Here is a 25,712-nt window from a genome sequence, read left to right as displayed (position 1 = left end):
ACAGTAAAGTACAGTAAGTTACAGTAGAATACAGTACAGTACAGTAGAGTACAGTAAAGTACAGTAAGTTACAGTACAGTACAGTACAGTACAGTACAGTAAGGTGCAGTACAGTATAGTAAGGTACAGTACAATACTGTAAGGTACTGTACCTTACAGTACCTTAAAGTATCCTATTTGTTGGGTTGGAACCGAGCCCACACTGTTTCGAAGGAACAGTATTTCTAGTGACAATATCTAACCGTCATATCAAGTTCTCCTCAAAACTTCGGTTCCTTTTTACTCCTACATACTTAGACAGAAAATGAAAATAAAAACATCAATGTGTTCAGCTTACAGTGGCGAAGTGTGCTATTATTTTTTACAGCAATCGGCCAAATGGTGGCGCTGTAGGAAGCCTTCGAAAGTGCGAACTTTGAACAGATAGAGCTCATGCTCTGTTATACGTACAGTCATGAAACCTGTATACACATATGCGTCTCCTCATGCCGAACAACTTTTACCCTCTAACTTTTGACCTCTGACCTTTAGATCCCCCAGAATTTTGAATTATATAAAAAACAGTAAAAATCTATCTCCTCCTGGGATTTTTGCGTTACGCGCACAAAACTTTTTTCACATGAACTTTGGACCAATACGGTCAAACTAGTCTGTTCGGATTTCTTTTAAAGTGAAATATAATTTTTTAATAATTCAATAAATATTGCGGTTTTATGCAAATTATTCTTCGGCCTCTAAATCATACATGCAAAGTTACACGTTCATGGCATTTGGCAAAGATGTGGAGGGTTAGTCAAAGTATCACTGAAACCAATTTTATTCCAATCGGCCAAAGGGGGGCGCTATACGAAGCGTCTGAAAATTCAAACTTCAAACGGGCATAAGTCATGACTCGTTTTGTTTGAAGACATGCAACTTGTTACACGCGTGCTTTGACTCAAGCGGAAGACATCTGTGTCGTTGTTAAGTAAGCTCCGCCCTTCAATTTTCCGCCATTTTGAGCAGTTTGTAAAACGCGTAAACCCGCTTTTATTCTGGAATTTTCGCGTCACGTGCACAAAACTTTTTTTACGTGAACTTTGGACCGATATCTAAAGATCTGTCAGATCGGATTTCTTTAACATTGAAACATGCTTTTTTTAAATAATTCAAACAATATTGCATTTTTATGCAAATTATTCTTCTGCCTCTAAAACAGTATGCAAAGTCACATTTTCATGACAAAATAGTGTAGAGGGTTAGTTCAAATATCACTGAAACCAATCTTACCCCAAATGGCCAAAGGGGGGCGCTATATCATTTTGAGCAGTTTGTAAAACGCTTAAACCCGTTTTTATTCTAGGATTTTTTTTGCAATTTGCATGAAACATTCTACACGCAATCTAACCACCTTTATCTAACATGCCTATGAAGTGCACACAAAAAAATTATAAAATAATAATAATAAATATAGCTGCAAGCAGCGATAAAGTGGCCAAAGCCAAAAACACCTCAAATCATGAACACAGCCTGGGATGTGCGTGAAATCTTGCAAGCACATTCCCAATAGGTCAAGGAACAGATACCAACCTTCTCACATTGGCCTGTTATAGCGCCACCAGCGGGTCAACTTTTGCACAACACATTTTTGGAACAAAATGGACCAATCTTTGACGTCAGTAACGTCAAAGAGAGCACTGCCTGCGATCTTGACATTTTGTGCTTTTATAGCCATTGTTTTCTGGCTTGAAGCGAGCCCACAATTGTTTCGAAGGAACAATATTTTTCTAGTTATTACTACTATTATAAAACGATTTGTACATGGTTTGGCCAGTGGCCACCTCATATAGAGTAGTTATTACTACTATTATAAAACCATGTGTACATGGTCTGGCCAGTGGCCACCTCATATAGAGTAGTTATTACTACTATTATAAAACCATGTGTACATGGTCTGGCCAGTGACCACCTCATATAGAGTAGTTATTACTACTATTATAAAACCATGTGTACATGGTCTGGCCAGTGACCACCTCATATAGAGTAGTTATTACTACTATTATAAAACCATGTGTACATGGTCTGGCCAGTGACCACCTCATATAGAGTAGTTATTACTACTATTATAAAACCATGTGTACATGGTCTGGCCAGTGACCACCTCATATAGAGTAGTTATTACTACTATTATAAAACCATGTGTACATGGTCTGGCCAGTGGCCACCTCATATAGAGTAGTTATTACTACTATTATAAAACCATGTGTACATGGTCTGGCCAGTGGCCACCTCATATAGAGTAGTTATTACTACTATTATAAAACCATGTGTACATGGTCTGGCCAGTGGCCACCTTATCTATCTATCTATCTCTATCTAGGTCGTCCTCAGACGAGCCCTCCATCGTTGTTTCCAGTCATCTCGGTTCTCCATACATCTGGCCAGCTCATTGGTGTTCTGTGTCCCTACGTCTTCCTTGAGTACGTCCACGTATGTTTTTGTGGGACGTCCTCGCGACCGGTGCCCATGTGTTGGCTCCCACAGTACCAATTTGCTGGCTGGAAGCTCCTGGTGTCTTTGGCAGTGTCCTGCTAGTCTCATTCTTCTGGTGGCAATTTTCTCGCTTACCTTTGGTATTCCCTCATACAGGCTCCTGTTTGTAACATGTGCACTCCTGTTGATGTTGAGTACTGCACGCAACATTCTAGTGTAGCACCCGTCTAGAGACTTCTGCAGGGTTGGCTTCAGGGTCCAGCATTCACTGCCATAGAGGAGAACAGACTCCACCGTTGCAAAGAAGAAGCTAAGTTTGATTTGGCGGGGAGGTTAGAGTTCCATACACTGTTCATGCCGTTCAGGGCCCTCCAAGCGAGTGCCTTCCTTACTTTAAGGTCTTTCTCGGTTGAGTCGACCCATGCGCCCAGGTACTTGAAGTCCTTGACTTCCTTCAACACAGCTCCTTCTGTTGTTGTCAGAGGTGAGTGATCAGGTAGGTTATAGGTGATAACCTCAGTTTTCTTAGCATTTAGCCTGAGACCAACTTTGGCACACTCTATCTCCACCCTGTTCAGGAGTTCTTGTGCTTGTTCCATGCTGTCGGAGAGCAGGCTGATGTCGTCCGCATAGTCCAGGTCTGTCAGAACTACTGCGGGATGCCGCCTTGACCTCCTTGGTGTTAGCGTGAAGCCAAGCTCTTGTTCTCGTCCCCCTATGGCTTTCCTGAGCGCATAATCTAGAACTATGATGAAGAGGTAGGGGGCTAGGGTGTCTCCTTGCATTACACCCGCTCGGATGTCAAACACCTCACTGCTGCCATCTGGGGTCACCACTTTGGCCCTTGTTTTTGCGTACATGGTCTCGATAGCCCGGAGAATGTTGGGAGGGACATTGTAGGCCTCAAGGATCTTCACCATCTTGCTTCTGTGGATAGAATCAAAAGCCTTTTTGAAGTCAATGAAGCACAGTACAGCTGCTAGGTTGTCCTTTTTCACCTCCTCTATTAATCTCCTTAATGCCAGGATCTGTGCTACGGTTGTTCTCTCCTCTCGAAAACCATTTTGGTTTTCTCTCAGGTGAGGGTCGATGGCATGCCGTATCCTGTTCAGTATCATTCGGTTGAAGACCTTAGCTGTAATACATGTCAGGCTGATGCCTCTGTAGTTGTCTGGCTTTGAGAGGTCTCCAGCTTTAGGCACCGAGATGATGTTAGACAGAGACCATATTTCAGGTTGCTTGTTGTGCTGTAGAGCATTGTTGCAAAAGTCTAGGATGAGGTTGTCTAGGTCGCAGTTCTTCAAGACCTCTGGGGGTATGCCATCCGGCCCAGCACTCTTTCCCTCTCTCAGGGTGGATTTTGCCCTGGCGAGCTCGCTGGTTGTGAAGGGTCCATCGTCGATGTTCAGGCCCTGGAGGACTGTCGGTATATTTTCCTCCTCTCCCTCTTCCACTGATGTTCCCAGGAGCCTCTGGAAGTGGTCGAACCATGTTGCCACCCTCTCCTCTGGGCTGTGTCCTTCCACCTGGCCCTCCTTGGCCCTTTTCCGCCCTGTCATCTCATTTATTACCTTCCAGGCCTCCCCGTATTGCCTTTCACCTTGCGCCGCCTGCACTCTTCGCACACTTTCCATCACTTCTTCCCCTTTGATGGTGTCGTAGGTGCTGAAGAGAGACTGTTTGGCTTCGTTCAGTGTCTCGCGACTCTCCTCTGTTGGCTCACGCTCAAAGTTGAGTCGTGCTTCCTCCAACCTGCCTCGTGCTGCTACAACCTTCGGGTGTCTGGACCGTGGTGGTGCTCTTACTCTGTTCAGCACTGGCACGCACAGTCTGGTCGCCTCCTCGTTCGCTGTGATGAATCTCCCATATTCACGGCTGGGCTCCTCTCCCCTATCCAGCTGCCGAAAGCGCTTCCTGACTTCCTCCGTGTACCTGGTTTGGAGGCCCGGATTGGTCGTGAATGCCTTCCAGTCATGCCGAATCTTGGGGCTTGGCTTTGGGACCCTGAGGCTCAGTCGCACCCTCATGGAGACCACACGGTGATCAGAGCCTACAGAGCTGAACGTGCTGTATGGCTCAGCGTTCAGGATGGAATTCCTCCACTTTAGCCTCACTAGGATATAGTCCAACTGATATAGCCTAGGTAGCTCTCCAGGCCTCGAGGCTCGGTCTCGGAAGGTCCATCTCTTCCCTGTTTTCTTCCTGAACATGGTGTTTGCTGCCAGGAGCTGGTGTTCCATGAGAAGGGCTGTGAGGTATGCGCCGTTGCGGTTGGTAGACTCATGGTATGGGAATGGTGCATCCTCCTGTCCGATCCTGGCGTTGAAGTCGCCAAGGATTGCCAGGAAGTTGTGCGCTGGGACACCTCGGACTGCTGTTGTGAGGTCCTCATAGAACTTCTCAACATCCTCAGGTGATGCCGTGTTAGTGGGCGAGTACACCACTATGACTGTTGTTACTGGGTTACCTGCGAATTCAGCCATGAGGATCCTTTCGGTGTGCTTGTGGACCCGTCGGAGGGCCCTGCGCGCCAGAGAACCTAGCATTAGCCCTACACCCCCTGTTGCAGCCTGGGCCCCGTTTCGCCCCGCAGATGCAGTGATGAACGTGCGTTTCTCCACTGTGTGGTAAACTATCTGGTCTATCTGGTCGTCAGTGTGGACTCTTCTGTGTTCCTGGACTCCCAGGATCTCTACCTCCTGTTCTTCAGCACAATGTGCCAATTCCACCAGTCTAGCTTCTTCTCTCACTGTGCATGCACCTTATATAGAGTAGTTATTACTACTATTATAAAACGATTTGTACATGGTCTGGCCAGTGGCCACCTCATATAGAGTAGTTATTACTACTATTATAAAACCATGTGTACATGGTCTGGCCAGTGGCCACCTCATATAGAGTAGTTATTACAACTATTATAAAACGATTTGTACATGGTCTGGCCAGTGGCCACCTCATATAGAGTAGTTATTACTACTATTATAAAACGATTTTTACATGGTCTGGCCAGTGGCCACCTCATATAGAGTAGTTATTACTACTATTATAAAACGATTTGTACATGGTCTGGCCAGTGGCCACCTCATATAGAGTAGTTATTACTACTATTATAAAACCATGTGTACATGGTCTGGCCAGTGGCCACCTCATATAGAGTAGTTATTACTACTATTATAAAACGATTTGTACATGGTCTGGCCAGTGGCCACCTCATATAGAGTAGTTATTACTACTATTATAAAACCATGTGTACATGGTCTGGTCAGTGGCCACCTCATACAGAGTAGTTATTACTACTATTATAAAACGATTTCTACATGGTCTGGTCAGTGGGCAAGGTTATGGTCATAAAAGCTTTCATCTCCAGTGTGTCATAAGGTTATGGTCATAAAAGCTTTCATCTCCAGGCAGTGTGTCATAAGGTTATGGTCATAAGAGCTTTCATCTCCAGCGTGTCATAAGGTTATGGTCATAAGAGCTTCCTTTCATCTCCAGTGTGTCATAAGGTTATGGTCATAAGAGCTTTCTTGCATGTTTGACGCCCATACCAACCCCATCTTTCAAACATGTTTGTTTACATTTGAAGAAAACATAATGGCTGCGATCTCATGAATGCCTGAATGGATTTTCAAGGGTATTTCTTTTTTAGTTTGAAAGCTGTGAACGGTGTGCACACACGTGGTGCATGGGCGTGCATTACTATTGTTACATACTACCAAGCTGACAATTGGACTCAAGTCATAGAGACTCGACTCGAGTCGCAAATTTGACGACTTGCAACTCGACTTGGACTTAAGGGCAAAAACTTGAGACTCGACTTGACTTGGAATACAATGACTCCAGACTGGACTCGACTTGAGACACGCTGACTCGGATGACTTGTAGCATGTTGTTGTTTTTTCATTGTAGGCTGTTTTTTTTCATGCAGATATCATTCTAATATGACCGGCTGGGCGGTCGTTAACATCAACCCTACGCCACTCACCAAAGCAGTCGTGAACACCACGCTATAGGTTCACACTTTTATTGATTGATTGATTTGATTGATTGATTGGTTGGAGACAGGCATGTAAGCGAGAGCACAAGCACGGAAGCAACCTTGTGACTTGACTCGACTCAACTTGACACTCGACTTGACATAACCTTGTGACTTGACTTGACATAACCTTGTGACTCGACTCGACTTGACTTGCCCACAGCAGAAAAACTTGAGACTTGCTACTCGCTTGGGACTCAGATCGGAGGTACTCGTACAATTGTCTGCTACCAAGTAAAGGACTGTTATTCAAAGGTTGGAACTTGGACCCGCCACAGTGGTGTCCGACTGGACTTAAACCGGGATATTTAACGATATGGTCAAGGTAGTCAAAGGTTTGTGCGGTACAAAGATATCTTGGTTGTAAGGCCAGATATCTTGGGAACTGAATATGAGTTGGTTGAGGTTGGAGTGTCCTTGAAGATCCATGGATGCAATACTTAGAGCACAACTAAACATGCAGCGCCAAACAAAAGTGTTCATAACAGTTGTCCTAGGTTGTCCTAGGTTGTCCTAGGTTATCCTAGGTTATCCTAATTGGCCATTGCAAGCGACCGTTGTGTGTCTCGTTGTATTGCTTGAGAGCAGCCGGCACAAAGGACTTTCCTAGTCTCTCGCACCTCCACCGTCCTGGGTAGTGGAGTCATAAGGCATTTTTCCCCTCCAGGCAGCATATCATAAGGTATTTTTTTCCATGCAAGCAGCGTGTCATAAGGTATTATTTTTCCCCTCTAGGCAGCGTGTCATAAGGTATTATTTTTTCCCCTCTAGGCAGCGTGTCATAAGGTATTATTTTTCCCCTCTAGACAGCGTGTCATAAGGTATTATTTTTCCCCTGCAGGCAGCATGTCATAAGGTATTATTTTTCCCCTGCAGGCAGCGTGTCATAAGGTATTATTTTTCCCCTCTAGGCAGCGTGTCATAAGGTATTATTTTTTCCCTTGCAGGCAGCGTGTCATAAGGTATTATTTTTTCCCTTGCAGGCAGCGTGTCATAAGGTATTATTTTTCCCCTCTAGGCAGCGTGTCATAAGGTATTATTTTTTCCCTTGCAGGCAGCGTGTCATAAGGTATTATTTTTTCCCCTGCAGGCAGCGTGTCATAAGGTATTATTTTTCCCCTCTAGGCAGCGTGTCATAAGGTATTATTTTTTCCCTTGCAGGCAGCGTGTCATAAGGAGCGTCACGTGTCCCAGAAGGCCGTGTCGTTCATCCACGACGTTCTGACGGAGGTGTTAACGAGCTGGGCGGAGCCTCCTCACTTCCACTTCAACGAGGCTCTCTTCAGACCCTTGGAGCACATCATGCAGCTGGAGCTCTGCGACGATGATGTCATGGACCAGGTGACCACACGCACGCACGCGCACACGCACACGTGCACGCACACATGCACACACACACACACACACACACACACACACGCGCGCGCACGCATGCATGCACGAGGGCTTTCACGAATAGTGATTTTTAGTATTCGAATTATTCGACCTCAAAGTATTTGAATAGTCGAATATGTGACAGGACTGGCCAAACTGTCAAATAGCAGATCTACAGCAGATCTACATGCAGATCTACATGCTCACAATACCTCGCGTTGCGACTCGTTGTGAGCATGTAGATCTGCTATTTTCACAATATTTATCTGCGGAACCGAGTCACATTAAAGCTATACTGTGTAAGTTGCTCAACTAGTGGTCAGTAGCGTCCGCGTCTTTCGGCCGTTTTTCGCCGCGGACCGGGCCTCACACCCCCGCGTCACCCCCGCGTCTGCCTCCACCTCGCCGAGATCTATCTTTGGAGGGGTCCCTGGTTCCTGTGCGTTCAGGCATTCCGGAGAAACGGAGTGTTTCACCCGAGTATAGATAGAGACACACGGGCGCCTACAAATATGGCCGCCCTATTGTGATAGCTAGCGACCCCACTTCAAGATGCGCTGTGATTGGCCGGCAGTTTATAACCCTCGCTGTGATTGGCCGGTAGTGTATGATGACGTCATTTTGCCGGGAAACCCCGCCCCTGTCACTGCTAGAAGAAAATATATAAAGAGAAGGCTTCAGAAGCTGAAAATAACGGAGTGGGTGTTCTACAACTTTAGCGATTTAAGAGTTAGGAAAATTTTAAGATTTGTTTTATAAAAAAAGTTACATGGTATAACTTTAAATGTAATACCTACAATTCCAAGTGCTTGTCAGGGTGGGGGTCCCCAGTTCAAATATGTTTATTTTCGGGGTCACAGCCTAAAAAGGTTTGAGAACCCCTGGTATAGAGCATTAACAAATTCATCCACCAGGGGCATTGACAACTCATTCTTATGACTTCCTATCTAGCCAAGCTTTATAAACTATGTATTTTTCAAAGAGAAAAAAAAAGGAAACTTTTCCTCAGCGTTTTGCCATAGCAATATATGTGTGTGCGTAGCCATATTACATCACATTACATCACCAATTATCTGTAGCCACTATCTGTAAACACTTTTCCTCAGCGTTTTGCCATAGCAATGTGTTTTCCTCAGCGTTTTGCCATAGCAATGTGTGTGTGTAGCCTGTATTACATCACCAATTACCAATTGATGAAGACTTTATGCAAGCACGACCACCGCTCACTTCACATTGGGTGTGATTTTTTCAATGTTTTTTTTCAAGATTTTGTAATCCATTTTTCACCCGTTATCAATTATCTAATGTAATCCTGGGCTCTGCTCTCCCTCTGCCAACCTGGGGAGAGCAACGGACTGACCTCATGCTTCCTTCTATGCATGAGGAGTCCAAGTTGCTTCTTATCACCTGATGGGGGGGAGTTTACCCGGGTGGAAGGAACCTGTTATTCCAACCAGTTCCTTTCCCCTCCATCAGGCGCCCCGGCTGGCCAGGGGGCGGCAGTATAGAGACCAGGATTACTGCACGTTTTTTTGTGAGGATACGTACCTACCCTAGGAGACACGGGGAGAACATGCAAACTCCACACAAAAAGGCCCTTTCACCAACCCCACCTAGGGGGCGCTGATGACGCGGAGGGATACATGACATTATAGCCAAAGTCAAACCATACCTCCCACCAAAACAGCTGGAGATGGCAATCCATGCATTCATATCCTCTAGATCAGGGGTCTTCAACAGGGGGTCCGGGACCCCTAGGGGGTCCTCAGAGTTACTACAGGGGGTCCTCCAAATCTTTGTGTGATAGAAGCTTATTTTTTCTTCCTTTTTTATGTTAGCCACTTGAACCCTATAGCGTCCATATTCGGAGAACTTTAGCCAAAAATAGCAGATCTACAAGCTCACAACGCCTCGCGCTGCGAGGCGTTGTGAGTGAGCTTGTAGATCGGCTATTTTCTGCAGAGAGGTTTGGTGTAGAGGAGAAAAAGAGCAGACTAAGTACGGTTGAAAGGTCAAGTTTATGAATCCAAAATACTCTGATGATTGTGCTGTCAAACAATGAAACTCAAGGTTCAAGGTTCAACTTTATTGTCAACAATACCAATTTACAAGTAAAAGGGCAAGTGAAATTCATTGTGCGCAAGCAAAGCAGCAGCTACAGTCTTAAGAATACCACATTAAAATCAGTGTTAAGTTGCTAAAAGAACTAAGCTACTTAATTATACTATATTATTAACTATATGGAATCTATTAGTCCGGGAGGCAGGCCCAGCCCTCATAATGTCCTCTGGTTACTTTTTTTCACTATTATTTCCTGTTAGCATATACCTTGGGCCATCACAAGTTCATACTGAACACCCCCAACCATTTGGGGGTGTTTGGTCGCAGGGCCCAAAAAACAATTTTTTGGTACCCGTCTCTGGCGAAATTATGTAAATATATAAAATAATTCACTAAAATTACATACATTGTTACACACGTATGGAATTTGGTATGGAGTATCCTGACACATAGGGGTAAGTGGCAGAATAGGATTATAGTGCTTACTAGCAATGTATTTTAAGATATTACCCTCAACATCCCCAGAAACACAATAAAATTGCTGTCCGCTTGACAAATTATCATCAAATATGATCATTTTCAAGCAGGTTATGGTGAATATAATGACCTCTCCTGTATATAGAAAACTTCCCACATTCATAAGCTTCAATTTGAGCCCAAGATGATCTTCTCATCTTGAGAATTACTGTTTCTGTAGCCAAAATACTGCACTATACCTCAAATCGGAGAAAATATAATATTCAGTCAGTAGCTTTACAGAAGCCTAGAATCCAACAATAGGTTCACAAGTACTGCTGTTTGAAGTTATAAACATGAAAAATGAATACTAGCAGGGAAGCAAATGTTTTAAAAAAATATGTCCTATGTCCGATTAGGGAGTCTTACTGGTATCAAAACCTCCACCGGCCGTCCGTCCGTCCGTCCGTCCGTCGGTCGGTCACACGTCACACCTTTGTTTGTGTACGGTGTGATGTCATACTGATGTCAGCAGTGTGATGTCATACTGATGTCAGCAGCTATGTCTCTATATATGGAGTTATATGTTGTTCGTGTCCAAATATGGGGCTTGTGAGGTCAGACTTAGTGAGATTCGTCGGTTATCTCCATATATGGAGGGAGAACCAGCTTATGAGCCGATGAGTTGTGTCAGAGTCGAGATCCTGCTTGCATCTAATATGTCGGTAGATAATGCCGGTCTTATATAAGGGTCATTTGTGTACGGTGTGATGTCATACTGATGTCAGCAGTGTGATGTCATACTGATGTCAGCAGCTATGTCTCTATATATGGAGTTATATGTTGTTCGTGTCCAAATATGGGGCTTGTGAGGTCAGTGAGATTCGTCGGTTATATTTGTGGAGATAAGCGACCAACGGTCGCTTATCTCCCGATTAGGGAGTCTTACTGGTAGTATAGGCTTATAGTGCTTATTAGGCTCCACTATGCTATGAGAGCTTAGAGTACAGTAAGGCACAGTACAGTACAGTAAGGTACAGTACAGTACAGTACAGTACAGTACAGTACAGTACAGTACAGTAAGATGAGCTCTAAAAAATCCAATGCAATCCTGGATTGCATTGGAGTGGATTTGTGCAGTTTGTTCACAGCTTTCAAACAAAAAAATCCGATTGGAAATCCGTTCAGGCATTCTTGAGATAATCGCCATTATGTTTTACATGTTATGTAAACAAACATGGCTGCCCTGTATGTTAGATGGGGTTGTATGGGGGTGGAACATGCAAAATCGCGATTGAAATCATGTTCACTAGATTTGATGGGGTCCAAAAAAAAAATTCAAATTTTTTTTTTTCAAAAACATTTTTTTTTTTTTTTTTTTTTTTTTTTATATCCCGAACTAGTTCGGGATAGGCACTCTGGGATGCGATAATATATCCCGAACTAATTCGGGATAGGCACTCAATGAGTTAAGATTATTTTATTTACTTATAAATCCCTGAACGGCCTGGCCCTCTCATACCTGTCAGAACCTGTGGAACTCTACGTCCCAAACAGAGCACTGAGATCAGCCAACCAGCTGCTCCTAGAAGCTCCAAACAGAGCACTGAGCTCAGCCAACCAGCTGCTAGAAGCTCCAAACAGAGCTCTGAGATCAGCCAACCAGCTGCTAGAAGCTCCAAACAGAGCACTGAGATCAGCCAACCAGCTGCTCTTAGAAGCTCCAAACAGAGCACTGAGATCAGCCAACCAGCTGTTAGAAGCTCCAAACAGAGCACTGAGATCAGCCAACCAGCTGTTAGAAGCTCCAAACAGAGCTCTGAGATCAGCCAACCAGCTGCTCTTAGAAGCTCCAAACAGAGCACTGAGCTCAGCCAACCAGCTGCTAGAAGCTCCAAACAGAGCACTGAGGTCAGCCAACCAGCTGCTCCTAGAAGCTCCAAACAGAGCACTGAGATCAGCCAACCAGCTGCTCTTAGAAGCTCCAAACAGAGCACTGAGATCAGCCAACCAGCTGCTCTTAGAAGCTCCAAACAGAGCACTGAGGTCAGCCAACCAGCTGCTCTTAGAAGCTCCAAACAGAGCACTGAGATCAGCCAACCAGCTGCTCTTAGAAGCTCCAAACAGAGCTCTGAGATCAGCCAACCAGCTGCTCCTAGAAGCTCCAAACAGAGCACTGAGATCAGCCAACCAGCTGCTCTTAGAAGCTCCAAACAGAGCACTGAGGTCAGCCAACCAGCTGCTCTTAGAAGCTCCAAACAGAGCACTGAGATCAGCCAACCAGCTGCTCTTAGAAGCTCCAAACAGAGCACTGAGATCAGCCAACCAGCTGCTCTTAGAAGCTCCAAACAGAGCTCTGAGATCAGCCAACCAGCTGCTCTTAGAAGCTCCAAACAGAGCACTGAGATCAGCCAACCAGCTGCTCTTAGAAGCTCCAAACAGAGCACTGAGATCAGCCAACCAGCTGCTCTTAGAAGCTCCAAACAGAGCTCTGAGATCAGCCAACCAGCTGCTCTTAGAAGCTCCAAACAGAGCACTGAGATCAGCCAACCAGCTGCTCTTAGAAGCTCCAAACAGAGCACTGAGATCAGCCAACCAGCTGCTCTTAGAAGCTCCAAACAGAGCACTGAGGTCAGCCAACCAGCTGCTCTTAGAAGCTCCAAACAGAGCTCTGAGATCAGCCAACCAGCTGCTCTTAGAAGCTCCAAACAGAGCACTGAGATCAGCCAACCAGCTGCTCTTAGAAGCTCCAAACAGAGCACTGAGATCAGCCAACCAGCTGCTCTTAGAAGCTTCAAACAGAGCACTGAGGTCAGCCAACCAGCTGCTAGAAGCTCCAAACAGAGCACTGAGATCAGCCAACCAGCTGCTCTAGAAGCTCCAAACAGGCCCAACGGGCTGAGAAGAAGGGGCGACCGTGCCTTGGCCTCAGCCGCCCCTCGGCTCTGGAACAGCCTGCCCCTCTTTATTAGAAGTGCAAACTCCATTGAGTCTTTTAAATCCCGGCTTAAAACGTACTTTTATTCTCTAGCTTTTAGTCACACTTAAACTCATGTTGGAGCTGCTTGTTGTTTCTGATGTGTACATTTTGTCTCTTTTGTTTTTAACATTGTTTTTGTTTACACTGATGTTGGTGATGGTTTTGTGTTCCGCTGTACAGCACTTTGGTCAATTTCGATTGTGTAAATGTATATATATAAATAAAGGTTGATGACATTTGAAAGTCTGTCTGTAGGGCTGTCACAATTTTATTACATAATCGTCTAATCGTGATTATTTGACCTTATCGCAATTATTTTGTCATAATCGTGAATGTTGAAAAATGACAGAAATAGTGGAAATAGCAGATCTACAAGCTCACAACGCGTTGCATGGCGACGCGTTGTGAGCTTGTAGATCGGCTATTTCCACTATCAATGTTATTTTTTAAGTAGTAAGTTGTCAAATATGTCAGTAATTTCTTTGTATATTTAGGTTATGTGTCATATCTACCATGTACAACTTCAAAGCCTAAAAGCCAAACAGAAATGTAATTATCAACGACAAAAACACAATTAAATCGTTAATCGCCAATTATTTGAGTGACAATTAATCGTCATGTAAAATGTCATATCGTGACAGCCCTATCTGTCTGTGTGTCTGTGTGTCTGTCTGTCTGTCTGTCTGTCTGTCTGTCTGTGTGTCTGTGTGTGTGTGTGTGTGTGTGTGTGTGTGTGTGTGTGTGTGTGTGTGTGTGTGCAGGTGGTCACATCAATAGGAGAGCTTGTAGAAGTTTGTTCCCCTCAGATCCTGTCCGGTTGGAGACCTCTGTTCAGCGCGCTGAGGACCGTCCACGGGAAGACCCACAGCAGGGACTTCCTGTCACAGTGTTCTATAGGTAACATAATACCTTACTACACCCTGTCACAGTGTTCTATAGGTAACACAATACCTTACTACACCCTGTCACAGTGTTCTATAGGTAACACAATACCTTACTACACCCTGTCACAGTGTTCTATAGGTAACACAATACCTTACTACACCCTGTCACAGTGTTCTATAGGTAACACAATACCTTACTACACCCTGTCACAGTGTTCTATAGGTAACACAATACCTTACTACACCCTGTCACAGTGTTCTATAGGTAACACAATACCTTACTACACCCTGTCACAGTGTTCTATAGGTAACACAATACCTTACTACCTACACAAAAAACATTCCTCACTAAACCACTACATTGCACTCTTGACCCATGCACTCTGTGATTTTCCTTCTCGTCCCCCTTTCAGAGAGTGTTTGTTTTTTATTCTAAAGCGTCTAGTTCCATTCCTTGATTCTGATTGGCTGGTTGCTGTGGTATATGAGACTATAACCTTGAATCAGTTTATATCAAAGCCAGGTGCGTTATTTCTTTCCACAGTGCTGTCAGGCTGAACTAGAGAAGCGAGCGTTTGATTTCCTCTAAGCACCGCCCGCATGCATAGGACAGTGACTGAATGGCTCCGGGCGGGGCTTGTAAAGGCAACAAGTGCCCTCTATTCTCCAGGCACTACTCGGCTGTTTAGCTTAGGTTGCTATGCTAGCGTTTTTGATGTGATGTTCACCCACATAGCAGCTAAATCTGGATGAAAATAAACATGTGTATGGATCGAATATGGTCCTTAACATGAGACTGATCTAACACATAAGTGTTGTTTCCCTATTTTTTTGGCAAAAAGAATGACGTGACTTTATAAACACACACTGACTTCCGTTCCTGGATTGTGGCTGGTAAACAAAGAAATGTCTCTTCCTGGTGGCGGAGAAGTGTACTTTTTTCTTTAAATAATGGATTGCTATGATTTTCATGTTGCAATATTGTGACCGTTTTAGAAAAGCAATAAGCCACGCGAGGCTTGTGGTTACCGGGGTAGTATACACCGTCTGAGAGGCGTTGAGAAACACGAGGCGTCAGCCGAGTGTTTCCGACCCTCTCAGCCGGTATAATACCCCGGTAACCACAAGCCTCACATGGCTTATTGCTTTACTATGTCTCTCCTCTCCTCTCCTCTCCTCTCCTCTCCTCTCCTCTCCTCTCCTCTCCTCAGGTAAATCTCAGGCTCCAGTGTTCGATGTGTTCCAAGCCTTCATCAGTACAGACAACATCCAGGTGTTCGCCAACGCAGCCACCGACTACATCATGTGTCTGATGAAGTTCATTAAAGGACTGGGTTAGTAAATATACCACTACATCACTAACTACACCACTAACTACACCACTACATCATGTGTCTGATGAAGTTCATTAAAGGACTGGGTTAGTTAAATATACCACTACATCACTAACTACATCACTAACTACACCACTAACTACACCACTACATCATGTGTCTGATGAAGTTCATTAAAGGACTGGGTTAGTTAAATATACCACTACATCACTAACTACACCACTAACTACACCACTACATCATGTGTCTGATGAAGTTCATTAAAGGACTGGGTTAGTCTGTCATGAATATACCACTACACCACTAACTACACAACTACACCCATTCATCACTACGTCATGTGTCTGATGAAGTTCATTAAAGGACTGGGTTAGTAAATATACCACTACATCACTAACTACACCACTAACTACACCACTAACTACACCACTACATCATGTGTCTGATGAAGTTCATCAAAGGACTGGGTTAGTCTCCTCCACCCACCCATCCATCCACCCATACCTTCTCCCATCCTAATTCTCCTTTTGCATAAAGCAGTGCATTGCAAGATAGAGGGCGCCAGATCCCTTTGAGTCACACCCTACCACTACTTCCTGTTCATCCACAGAGCATTGATTCTAGTTGTTTTCTCCATCAGATTAAAGTGCTTTCTTTTCACTTTTTTCAACTTTTATTACTTGTCAAAATACATTTTATTTGTCTGCCTCATCTTTTTACCATCCCAAGTGATAAAAGTTGGAAAAAGTGAAAATAAATCTAATGGAGAAAACGACTAGAATCAATGCTCTGTGGATGAACAGGAAGTAGTAGTAGGGTGTGACTCAAAGGGATCTGGCGCCCTCTATCTGGCATTGCACTACTTTGTGCAAAAGGAGCTCCTGCCTTGCACAGATGCAAAATATGTGGGGGTTAATGTGATTTTATGTGGTGAAATATGCGGGCGGAAATATGCGATTGTGCAGCCGTTTTGAAAATAATGATGTGACCACTCGTTCAGACATCCAAAACAAACCTGGATTCTTATCCTTTTTTCCATGTGTGTTTTCCAGGCGAGGTGGATGACTCTTTATTCTTTATGATCTTTATGACTACACTGACTATATGTGTTATGTTTCCACGTGTCTGTCCAGGCGAGGTGGACTACAAAGAGATAGGAGACTGTGTTCATATGTGTGGCTCCAGTTCCACTGAGCTCTGCATCCCCGCTTTGGACTTCCTCCACAAGTGTTCACAGGTAATAAACTACCTCCACAAGTGTTCACAGGTAATAAACTACCTCCAAACTACCTCCACAAGGTAATAAACGACCTCCACACTACCTCCACAAGGTAATAAACTACCTCCACAAGGTAATAAACTACCTCCACAAGGTAATAAACTACCTCCACAAGTGTTCACAGGTAATAAACTACCTCCACAAGTGTTCACAGGTAATAAACTACCTCCACAAGGTAATAAACTACCTCCACAAGTGTTCCCAGGTAATAAACTACCTCCAAACTACCTCCACAAGTAGGGCTGTCACGATATCACATTTTACATGACGATTAATTGTCACTCAAATAATTGGCGATTAACGATTTAATTGTGTTTTTGTCGTTGATAATTACATTTCTGTTTGGCTTTTAGGCTTTGAAGTTGTACATGGTAGATATGACACATAACCTAAATATACAAAGAAATTACTGACATATTTGACAACTTACTACTTAAAAAAATCACTTTGATAGTGGAAATAGCCGATCTACAAGCTCACAACGTGTCGCGATGCGACGCGTTGTGAGCTTGTAGATCTGCTATTTCCACTATTTCGGACATTTTTCAACATTCACGATTATGACGATTATGACAAAATAATTGCGATAATGTCAAATAATCACGACTAGACGATTATGTAATAATTGTGACAGCCCTATCCACACTTGCTTTTTTCATGCGGATTTCTTTGTTTGAAAGCTGTGAATGGCGTGCACATGTGTGGAGCATGATCTGTGCACCGTTGTGCTTATTAATGATCTGTGCACCGTTGTGCTTATTAATGATCTGTGCACCGTTGTGCTTATTAAAAGGTAAGTAGATGTTGGCAACTGAAGACATTGGTCGCTTCTTAATCCTGGAAAGAAGTGTGTTAAAATGTTTTAATTTCTTTGCTTTCTAATTACAATCTAAAATATAGCTGCAAGCAGCGATAAAGTGGCCAAGCAGGAAAAAGCACAAGTGGGAAAATAAATCAAAGAAAGAAAGCTTCATTCCCTTCAAAGCCACTCTGTCCAGAGTGAGAGAACCAAAACAATCATTCAGTTTGTGATAAAAGTATTTGGTACACTTCACTTTACTTCACTTTAGAAATATTCAAATATGAAGATATGGAGGCACGGTGGCGCAGTTGGTAGGGCTGTCACCTCACAGCTAGAAGGTTGTGGGTTCGATTCCCATGCGGGGACGCTGTGTGTGCTGGGGGCGTGTTGTCTGTAGCGCCCAGGATTACTTTTGATAATTGGCACTGGGTGAAAAATGGGTTGCAAAAATCGTGGGATAAAAATGTATAAAAAGTAAGCCATTTACCATGAGAGGGAGTGGGTTGTTGGCTGATTTACCACTGTTTTAGGGTTGTGACACGAGGCCTGAAACAGTGGTAAATCAGCCAACGACCCTCGAATGGTAAATTGCTTTTCTACCACTTCTACCATATACCTGTAAATCTTCTACCACTTCTACCATATACCTGTCAATCAGGGGTGCCCACACTTTTTTGACTTGAGAGCTACTTTTAAAAACGTACGTGAGGGGGCTTTGGGAAAACTGGACTGGCATTACACACACATGGAATGGGAAATATCTTAATGGAATGGAAGTGGTAGGGTTGCCAACTCCCAGAGTTTCAAATACGGAACACCTCCTAATGAAACATGCGGTGCCAAAGTGGTAGGGTTGCCAACTCCCAGAGTTTCAAATACGGAACACCTCCTAATGAAACATGCGGTGCCAAAGTGGTAGGGTTGCCAACTCCCAGAGTTTCAAATACGGAACACCTCCTAATGAAACATGCGGTGCCAAAGTGGTAGGGTTGCCAACTCCCAGAGTTTCAAATACGGAACACCTCCTAATGAAACATGCGGTGCCAAAGTGGTAGGGTTGCCAACTCCCAGAGTTTCAAATACGGAACACCTCCTAATGAAACATGCGGCGCCAAAGGCGCCGCCGAAAAATCAAGTATTTTCGATTATAAAGTTGGCTAAAACGGGTATTTTCCTATATTAAATCATATTTTTTCTTAAACAATATTAATGCAGGTGTCTTTGGGCCACCTAACCTATACCTTAAAATCATGTAGTGTAGTCCTATATTGTATTTCTCTCAATTTTCCAAAACATATATCGCCTAGGTAGACCTGGTTATCATGTGCCCACTCTCTGGTTACCCAACACTCATATTGGCATACAGTAATAACCATTAGGTTTTAAAAACAAAATGCTTATGTTATTTCACATACCAGCCTGTCTGGGGTCACTTTAGTTGGCAGACAAGACTACTGTAATGCTCCCAGGAATACCATCCCATGGCTTATTTTCTGCTTGCTTGCCTGCTTTTTCACCTTGTTGTTTAGGCTATCATCTATTATGGATTCATGTCTAATCTGTTTATACACAATCTTCTGTCACACGTTCTTTTTAAGACATTAAACAATGTTCTGAGCCGAGCACTGTCGTATGCTCGCTCGCACGCACTCCCATATCGTCTCGCGCAGGCAACTTAATGTGGACTGAACCTACAGCCCATGGGAAGGGATTGTGTAGGGGGTGGAGACTGTGTCTTAGCAACACTGTGTAAGCCAATGGGCTGCTTACAAACAGCGCAGCGCCTCACTCAGCAATGGGATGCAGCACTTGTCTCAGAGGAGAGCTGAGTGGAAGCTCACTGACAGGCAGAATCGCTGTCATTTCTCAATTAAATCATCCTGTCATTCATATTTATCCCCCAACCTTCAAATACGGGACAAAGAGCGTCCCGTTTCAGTTCAATACGGGACACGTCTTTTAGTTTCCAAAAAAGGGATGATCCCGTATTTTACGGGACGGTTGGTAACCCTAGGAAGTGGTAGGTTTTCTGGTTCTTTGTAATGCTATGAAAGCAAAGCATTGGCCCCAATTTGCCTACTTTGGAAGCCATGAAGGGAGATGTTAGGCCCTTCTTGATGTTAATCAAGTGCCCTTTATTGACAGATGTCAAAAGTGGTTTTGTGATGATATTAACACATCTGGTGCCAACCCAGAGTTTCCCGAGTTTGGGCCGTTTTTGAAGAAAAAAATATATATTTTTTTTCAATATTTTTTTTTTTCAAAAATGTTTTTTGGACCTCCAGAAATGTATTAGGCATGATCGCGATCGCGAAATTGCATGTTTAACCCCCATACCAACCCATACTTTCAAACATGGCAGCCATGTTTGTTTACATCTGAAGAAAACATAATGGCTGATAAATCATGAATGCCTGAACGGATTTCCAAGCGGATTTTTTTGTTTGAAAGCTGTGAACAGTGGGCACACACGTGGTGCATGTTCTAGGCATGGGCGTGCACGATCCGTGTACTATAAATTACATGGAAGTCTATGGAGACCATGGCATTGCGGGACATTGAAGAGAAAAAAATCACTGCAACTTAAGTGTTAATTATATATTTTTAGGGGCATGTCATGTGATCTACCTGCACAGCCTTTGAGATCTACTGGTAGATCACCATCTACCTTTTGGGCAGCCCTGATATAAATGAAAGAAAACACAGTTGTAACTTGCAAGGTTATTTAGTTACAATCAACTGCAACACAACAGTGGGCGGGGTCCATGAGCCTACTCAAGGTTGTTGACTGATTTACCACTGTTTTAAGCCAATCATAATCCAGTATCTGAACATGTGACCACAACAAGTGGTAGAAATGCAGATACTCATACAGTAGTTTACTGTTGAGTGAACAATGTTACAATGTGTTCTTTGATTGACAGCTGCTGGCCAGGATCTACAGGATGCCGTGTAAGCCCGTCTTCCTGGGGGCGCGGCTCTCCAGCCAGCCAATCAGAACGCAGGGAAGATCCGTGAGCAGCGAGGACGGGATGGACTCTGTTCTGACTGAGTTTGATGACGACACGGGTTAGAACACACACACACACACACACACACACACACACACGCACGCACGCACGCACGCGCACGCACGCACACACACACACACACGCACACGCACGCGCACGCGCACACGCACACGCACGCACACGCACGCACGCACGCACGCACGCACGCACGCACGCACGCACGCACGCACGCACGCACGCACGCACGCACGCACGCACACACACACACACACATACACACACACACACACACACACACACACACACACACACACACACACACACGCACACACACGCACACATACACACGCACACATACACACGCACACACACGCACACACGCACACACGCGCACACACGCACACACACACACACACACACACACACACATACACACACACACACGCACGCACGCACGCGCACGCACGCACGCACGCACGCACGCACGCACGCACGCACGCACGCACGCACGCACGCACGCACGCACGCACGCACACACACACACACACACACACACACACACACACACACACTAGTATAGAAACGTGCGTCACATGCTGTCACACTTTGCTCTCACATTTACTTACTTTTACATACTTTTGCCTAGCAATACTTGGGCCTTTTTCCCACCAATAGGGATGAACTGCGACTGCCACCGTCACAGAGCAATGTACTGTAGAAACCTGCAGCCGTTGTCCGTCACAAAGATGCGTCACACTCACACTGAACACTGGCATACTTTTGCCTAGCCTCGTGATTTCAACTTTTAAACGTTCGTACGACTTGACACTTTTTCCAGCCAATAGGGACGAGCTTTAATTGTTGAAGCCCCGCCCTCTCTGTCTTCCTATTGGCTGAGCTTTAAACACCCATAACTCCAGTTCGCAGCATGGTACCGCCTCGAAACTTGGTGTCTGGACTTAGACGGCCAATATGGACAAGCTGTAATTGTGTGTTGTTGTGTTCCAGGTCTCATCCAGGTGTGGATCCAGCTGTTAGAACAGCTGACAGCAGCCGTGTCCAACTGTCCTCGACAACACCAGCCTCCCACGCTGGAGTTACTGTTTACCTTACTGAGAGAGATCACTGTAGTACCAGGTACGAGGTACCTCTAACCTCTAACCCTAACACCAGCCTCCCACGTTGGAGTTACTGTTTACCTTGATGAGAGAGATCACTGTAGTACCAGGTACGAGGTACCTCTAACCTCTAACCCTAACACCAGCCTCCCACGTTGGAGCTACTGTTTACCTTGATGAGAGAGATCACTGTAGTACCAGGTACGAGGTACCTCTAACCTCTAACCCTAACACCAGCCTCCCACGCTGGAGTTACTGTTTACCTTGATGAGAGAGATCACTGTAGTACCAGGTACGAGGTACCTCTAACCTCTAACCCTAACACCAGCCTCCCACGCTGGAGTTACTGTTTACCTTGATGAGAGAGATCACTGTAGTACCAGGTACGAGGTACCTCTAACCTCTAACCCTAACACCAGCCTCCCACGTTGGAGCTACTGTTTACCTTGATGAGAGAGATCACTGTAGTACCAGGTACGAGGTACCTCTAACCTCTAACCCTAACACCAGCCTCCCACGCTGGAGTTACTGTTTACCTTGATGAGAGAGATCACTGTAGTACCAGGTACGAGGTACCTCTAACCTCTAACCCTAACACCAGCCTCCCACGCTGGAGTTACTGTTTACCTTGATGAGAGAGATCACTGTAGTACCAGGTACGAGGTACCTCTAACCTCTAACCCTAACAGCAGCCTCCCACGCTGGAGTTACTGTTTACCTTGATGAGAGAGATCACTGTAGTACCAGGTACGAGGTACCTCTAACCTCTAACCCTAACACCAGCCTCCCACGTTGGAGCTACTGTTTACCTTGATGAGAGAGATCACTGTAGTACCAGGTACGAGGTACCTCTAACCTTTAACCTCTAACCCTAACACCAGCCTCCCACGCTGGAGCTACTGTTTACACTGCTGAGAGAGATCACTGTAGTACCAGGTACGAGGTACCTCTAACCTCTAACCCTAACACCAGCCTCCCACGTTGGAGTTACTGTTTACCTTGATGAGAGAGATCACTGTAGTACCAGGTACGAGGTACCTCTAACCTCTAACCCTAACACCAGCCTCCCACGTTGGAGTTACTGTTTACCTTGATGAGAGAGATCACTGTAGTACCAGGTACGAGGTACCTCTAACCTCTAACCCTAACACCAGCCTCCCACGTTGGAGTTACTGTTTACCTTACTGAGAGAGATCACTGTAGTACCAGGTACGAGGTACCTCTAACCTCTAACCCTAACACCAGCCTCCCACGTTGGAGTTACTGTTTACACTGCTGAGAGAGATCACTGTAGTACCAGGTACCTACCTCCAAGATACCCATGTACCTGACAAACGACTTCTTAAAGGTCAAGGATGTTCACGATCACAACGCCAGAGGCAGCTCCACTTATCATGTTCAACGTAGATTTAACACTAAACAAGGCGCTAACTCGTTCTCCTGCTATACCATCAACATGTGGAACGCCCTTCCACAAGCCTTAAAGGAGAGCAAATCCCAAGCCTCCTTCAAAATCGGTATGAAAAGTCACCTTCAGGCGGCTGCTACCCGTGACTTGTAAATAGACTAAGCCCCCATGCTACATCCCCCCCCCCCCCCCCCCTTTTTATTTTTTTCTGCCTTTGTATTTGATGTTATGCTTTTGAAACTGATATTATCCTAGATAAAGTACTATGTTCTATCCGTCTGTCTTTCAATGTTATATGAGATACTTAAAGTGTGGTTCCTGTGGAAATAAGCCTCGGCTTTCTAGGATCTCCTTTTAGTTGACCTTGTACCAGTGAATTGTACATAACCACCAGCTCAGTGGCCTAGTGGTAGAGTGTCCGCCCTGAGACTGGAAGGTCGTGGGTTCAAGCCCCGGCCGGGTCATACCAAAGACTATAAAAATGGGACCCATTGCCGCCCTGCTTGGCACTCAGCATCAAGGGTTGGACTGGGGGGTCAATTCACCAAGTGATTCCCGAGCGCAGCTCCTTGCCGCTGCTCACCGCTCCCCAAGGGGATGGGTCAAATGCGGAGAATGAAGTGCACATATATGTGACATAGTTACTGGGACTTTGACTTTGACTTTGACTTTACTGTCATGAAACTGTACTTGTTTCTATTGCAATATTCTAATAAATTATTCAATCAATCAATCAATCAATCAAAAAAAAAACGTAACCCCTAACACCAGCCTCCCACGTTGGAACTACTGTTCACCTTGATGAGATCACTGTAGTCCCAGGTACCCTAACCTCTAACCTCTAACCCCTAACACCAGCCTCCTAAACCTGGAGTTACTGTTCACCCTGCTCAGACAGATCACTAGCCTGACACTCAGCCTGAATGTTTTCTTTCACTCCATTATTCGGTCTGAAAGCCCTCCCTTCCTACTTACAGCCCAAGAAGACTCAAAGAAGGAGAGGTCTCGCCCGCACCACGGCTATGCGCCGTGGCGCTTTTGGTGGCAAACTCGCACCAGAAGCAGTGTTATTTTTTTCTGCAAATTTTGAATAACACACCATTTTGTCTTAGTCTTCTGAAATTGTTTTTGTCTAGACTAGTCTTAGTCAACTAAATATCAAAACATTTTAGTCGTAGTTGTTTGGGATTCGTCTTTTAGGATAGGTTTTCTAGCCTAATATAACCACATAACCCTGAACAAGTCATTGTCTTCTACTGCCTGTTACAAACTAAACCGTACATAAAAGATGTATTTGGCTATAATTTCATACCAGTGTTCATTTTTGTAGCCATTAGACTTAGATTTAGTCTTAGTCTTAGTCTTTTGAGGGTGGTTGCACACTGCTGCGTTTTTCGGGCCGGATATCGGAGTGAATTTCGGAGCACGCAAATAAAAAAATCAAACTCACGTTGTGTCAGTCACGTTTGCACACTGCCGCCCGTTTCGCGCACCACTCGGCCCTGAAAAACGCATTTCGCAACGAAAAACGCAGCAGTGTGAAAAACGCAGCAGTGTGAAAAACGCAGCAGTGTGAAAAACGCAGCAGTGTGAAAAACGCAGCAGTGTGCAACCAGCTTTAGACTTTTGAAACTGTTTTAGTCTAGTCTAGTCTTATCGACAAAATATCAAAATCTTGTAGTCTTTTAGTCTTAGTCTTAGTCGACAAAATTAACACTGACCGGAAGTTCGATGAATAACATTGGAGTTTCTGAGCGCCGGCTGGGACAGCTCATGAACAAAGAATAATTCTGAACGATTGAGACCTTTGTTGTACAATCGCTCCAGGAATATAAAAGAAGACATATCACAGGTATTTTTACAATCACTTGCTTTTCGATGTGCACGATACATAATGTTATTGAGGCAGCTAAACAGCGGCGGCGGCGGTTTCTGTCTCGGAGATATCGCAAGATTTTGATTCCAGACAGGGAATGGTGGAGAGTCTCGCGATACTAGCAAGTTCAGAAACATACTTTGTGCTCTTTAGATGCCTCTATAATGTTATACAGTGTACTCACCGAAAAGCAACACAACAGAAAACAATGTGTGACATGTTTTCTTTTATATTCCTGAGCTGAGTATTTTATAAAGGTCTTTAACGTTCAGAATTATTTTTTGTTCATGAGCTGTCCCAGCCGGCACTCATAGACTCCAATGTTATTCACCGAACTTCCGGTGCTAGTTTTGCCACAGAGAGTTTCACGTTGGTGTCCTTTCTTGCTGAGAGGTTCTTTGCTACAGCCGTTTCTGGGATGGGCGTTGCCAAAGTGGCAGTCTTCTGCGATTGGTTCACCGCCCGACCAATCACAACAGTAGCAAAGCAGATGACGTCGCCGTTAAGCGACCCATATTGGTGTTGTCATGTTGGCTGTCTGACCTGTTGCTACTTGCTAAATCCGAGCCTTTCAGGCAAAATGTGCACTTTATGAAAGAAGCATGCAACACAGTTAGAACA

General features: G+C 44.7%; 1 protein-coding gene across 1 annotated transcript in view; it reads left to right on the top strand.

The window, feature by feature from the left end:
* The window catches only part of LOC308296733 (brefeldin A-inhibited guanine nucleotide-exchange protein 3-like), a gene marked incomplete at both ends in the record, with an annotated part of 135,687 nt that overhangs the window by 74,388 nt on the left and 35,587 nt on the right, over nucleotides 1–25,712 (top strand). The window contains 6 exon segments of the mRNA XM_080740060.1: nucleotides 7,670–7,849; nucleotides 14,141–14,276; nucleotides 15,475–15,597; nucleotides 16,731–16,834; nucleotides 20,603–20,747; nucleotides 21,698–21,826. Coding sequence (XP_080596186.1) covers nucleotides 7,670–7,849; nucleotides 14,141–14,276; nucleotides 15,475–15,597; nucleotides 16,731–16,834; nucleotides 20,603–20,747; nucleotides 21,698–21,826 — 817 coding nt within the window.

The sequence above is a fragment of the Nannobrachium achirus genome (assembly GCF_963921795.1).
Source record: "Nannobrachium achirus genome assembly, chromosome: 13".
NCBI classification, from domain to species: Eukaryota; Metazoa; Chordata; class Actinopteri; order Myctophiformes; family Myctophidae; genus Nannobrachium; species Nannobrachium achirus.
This window is presented reverse-complemented; position numbering and strand designations above follow the sequence as displayed.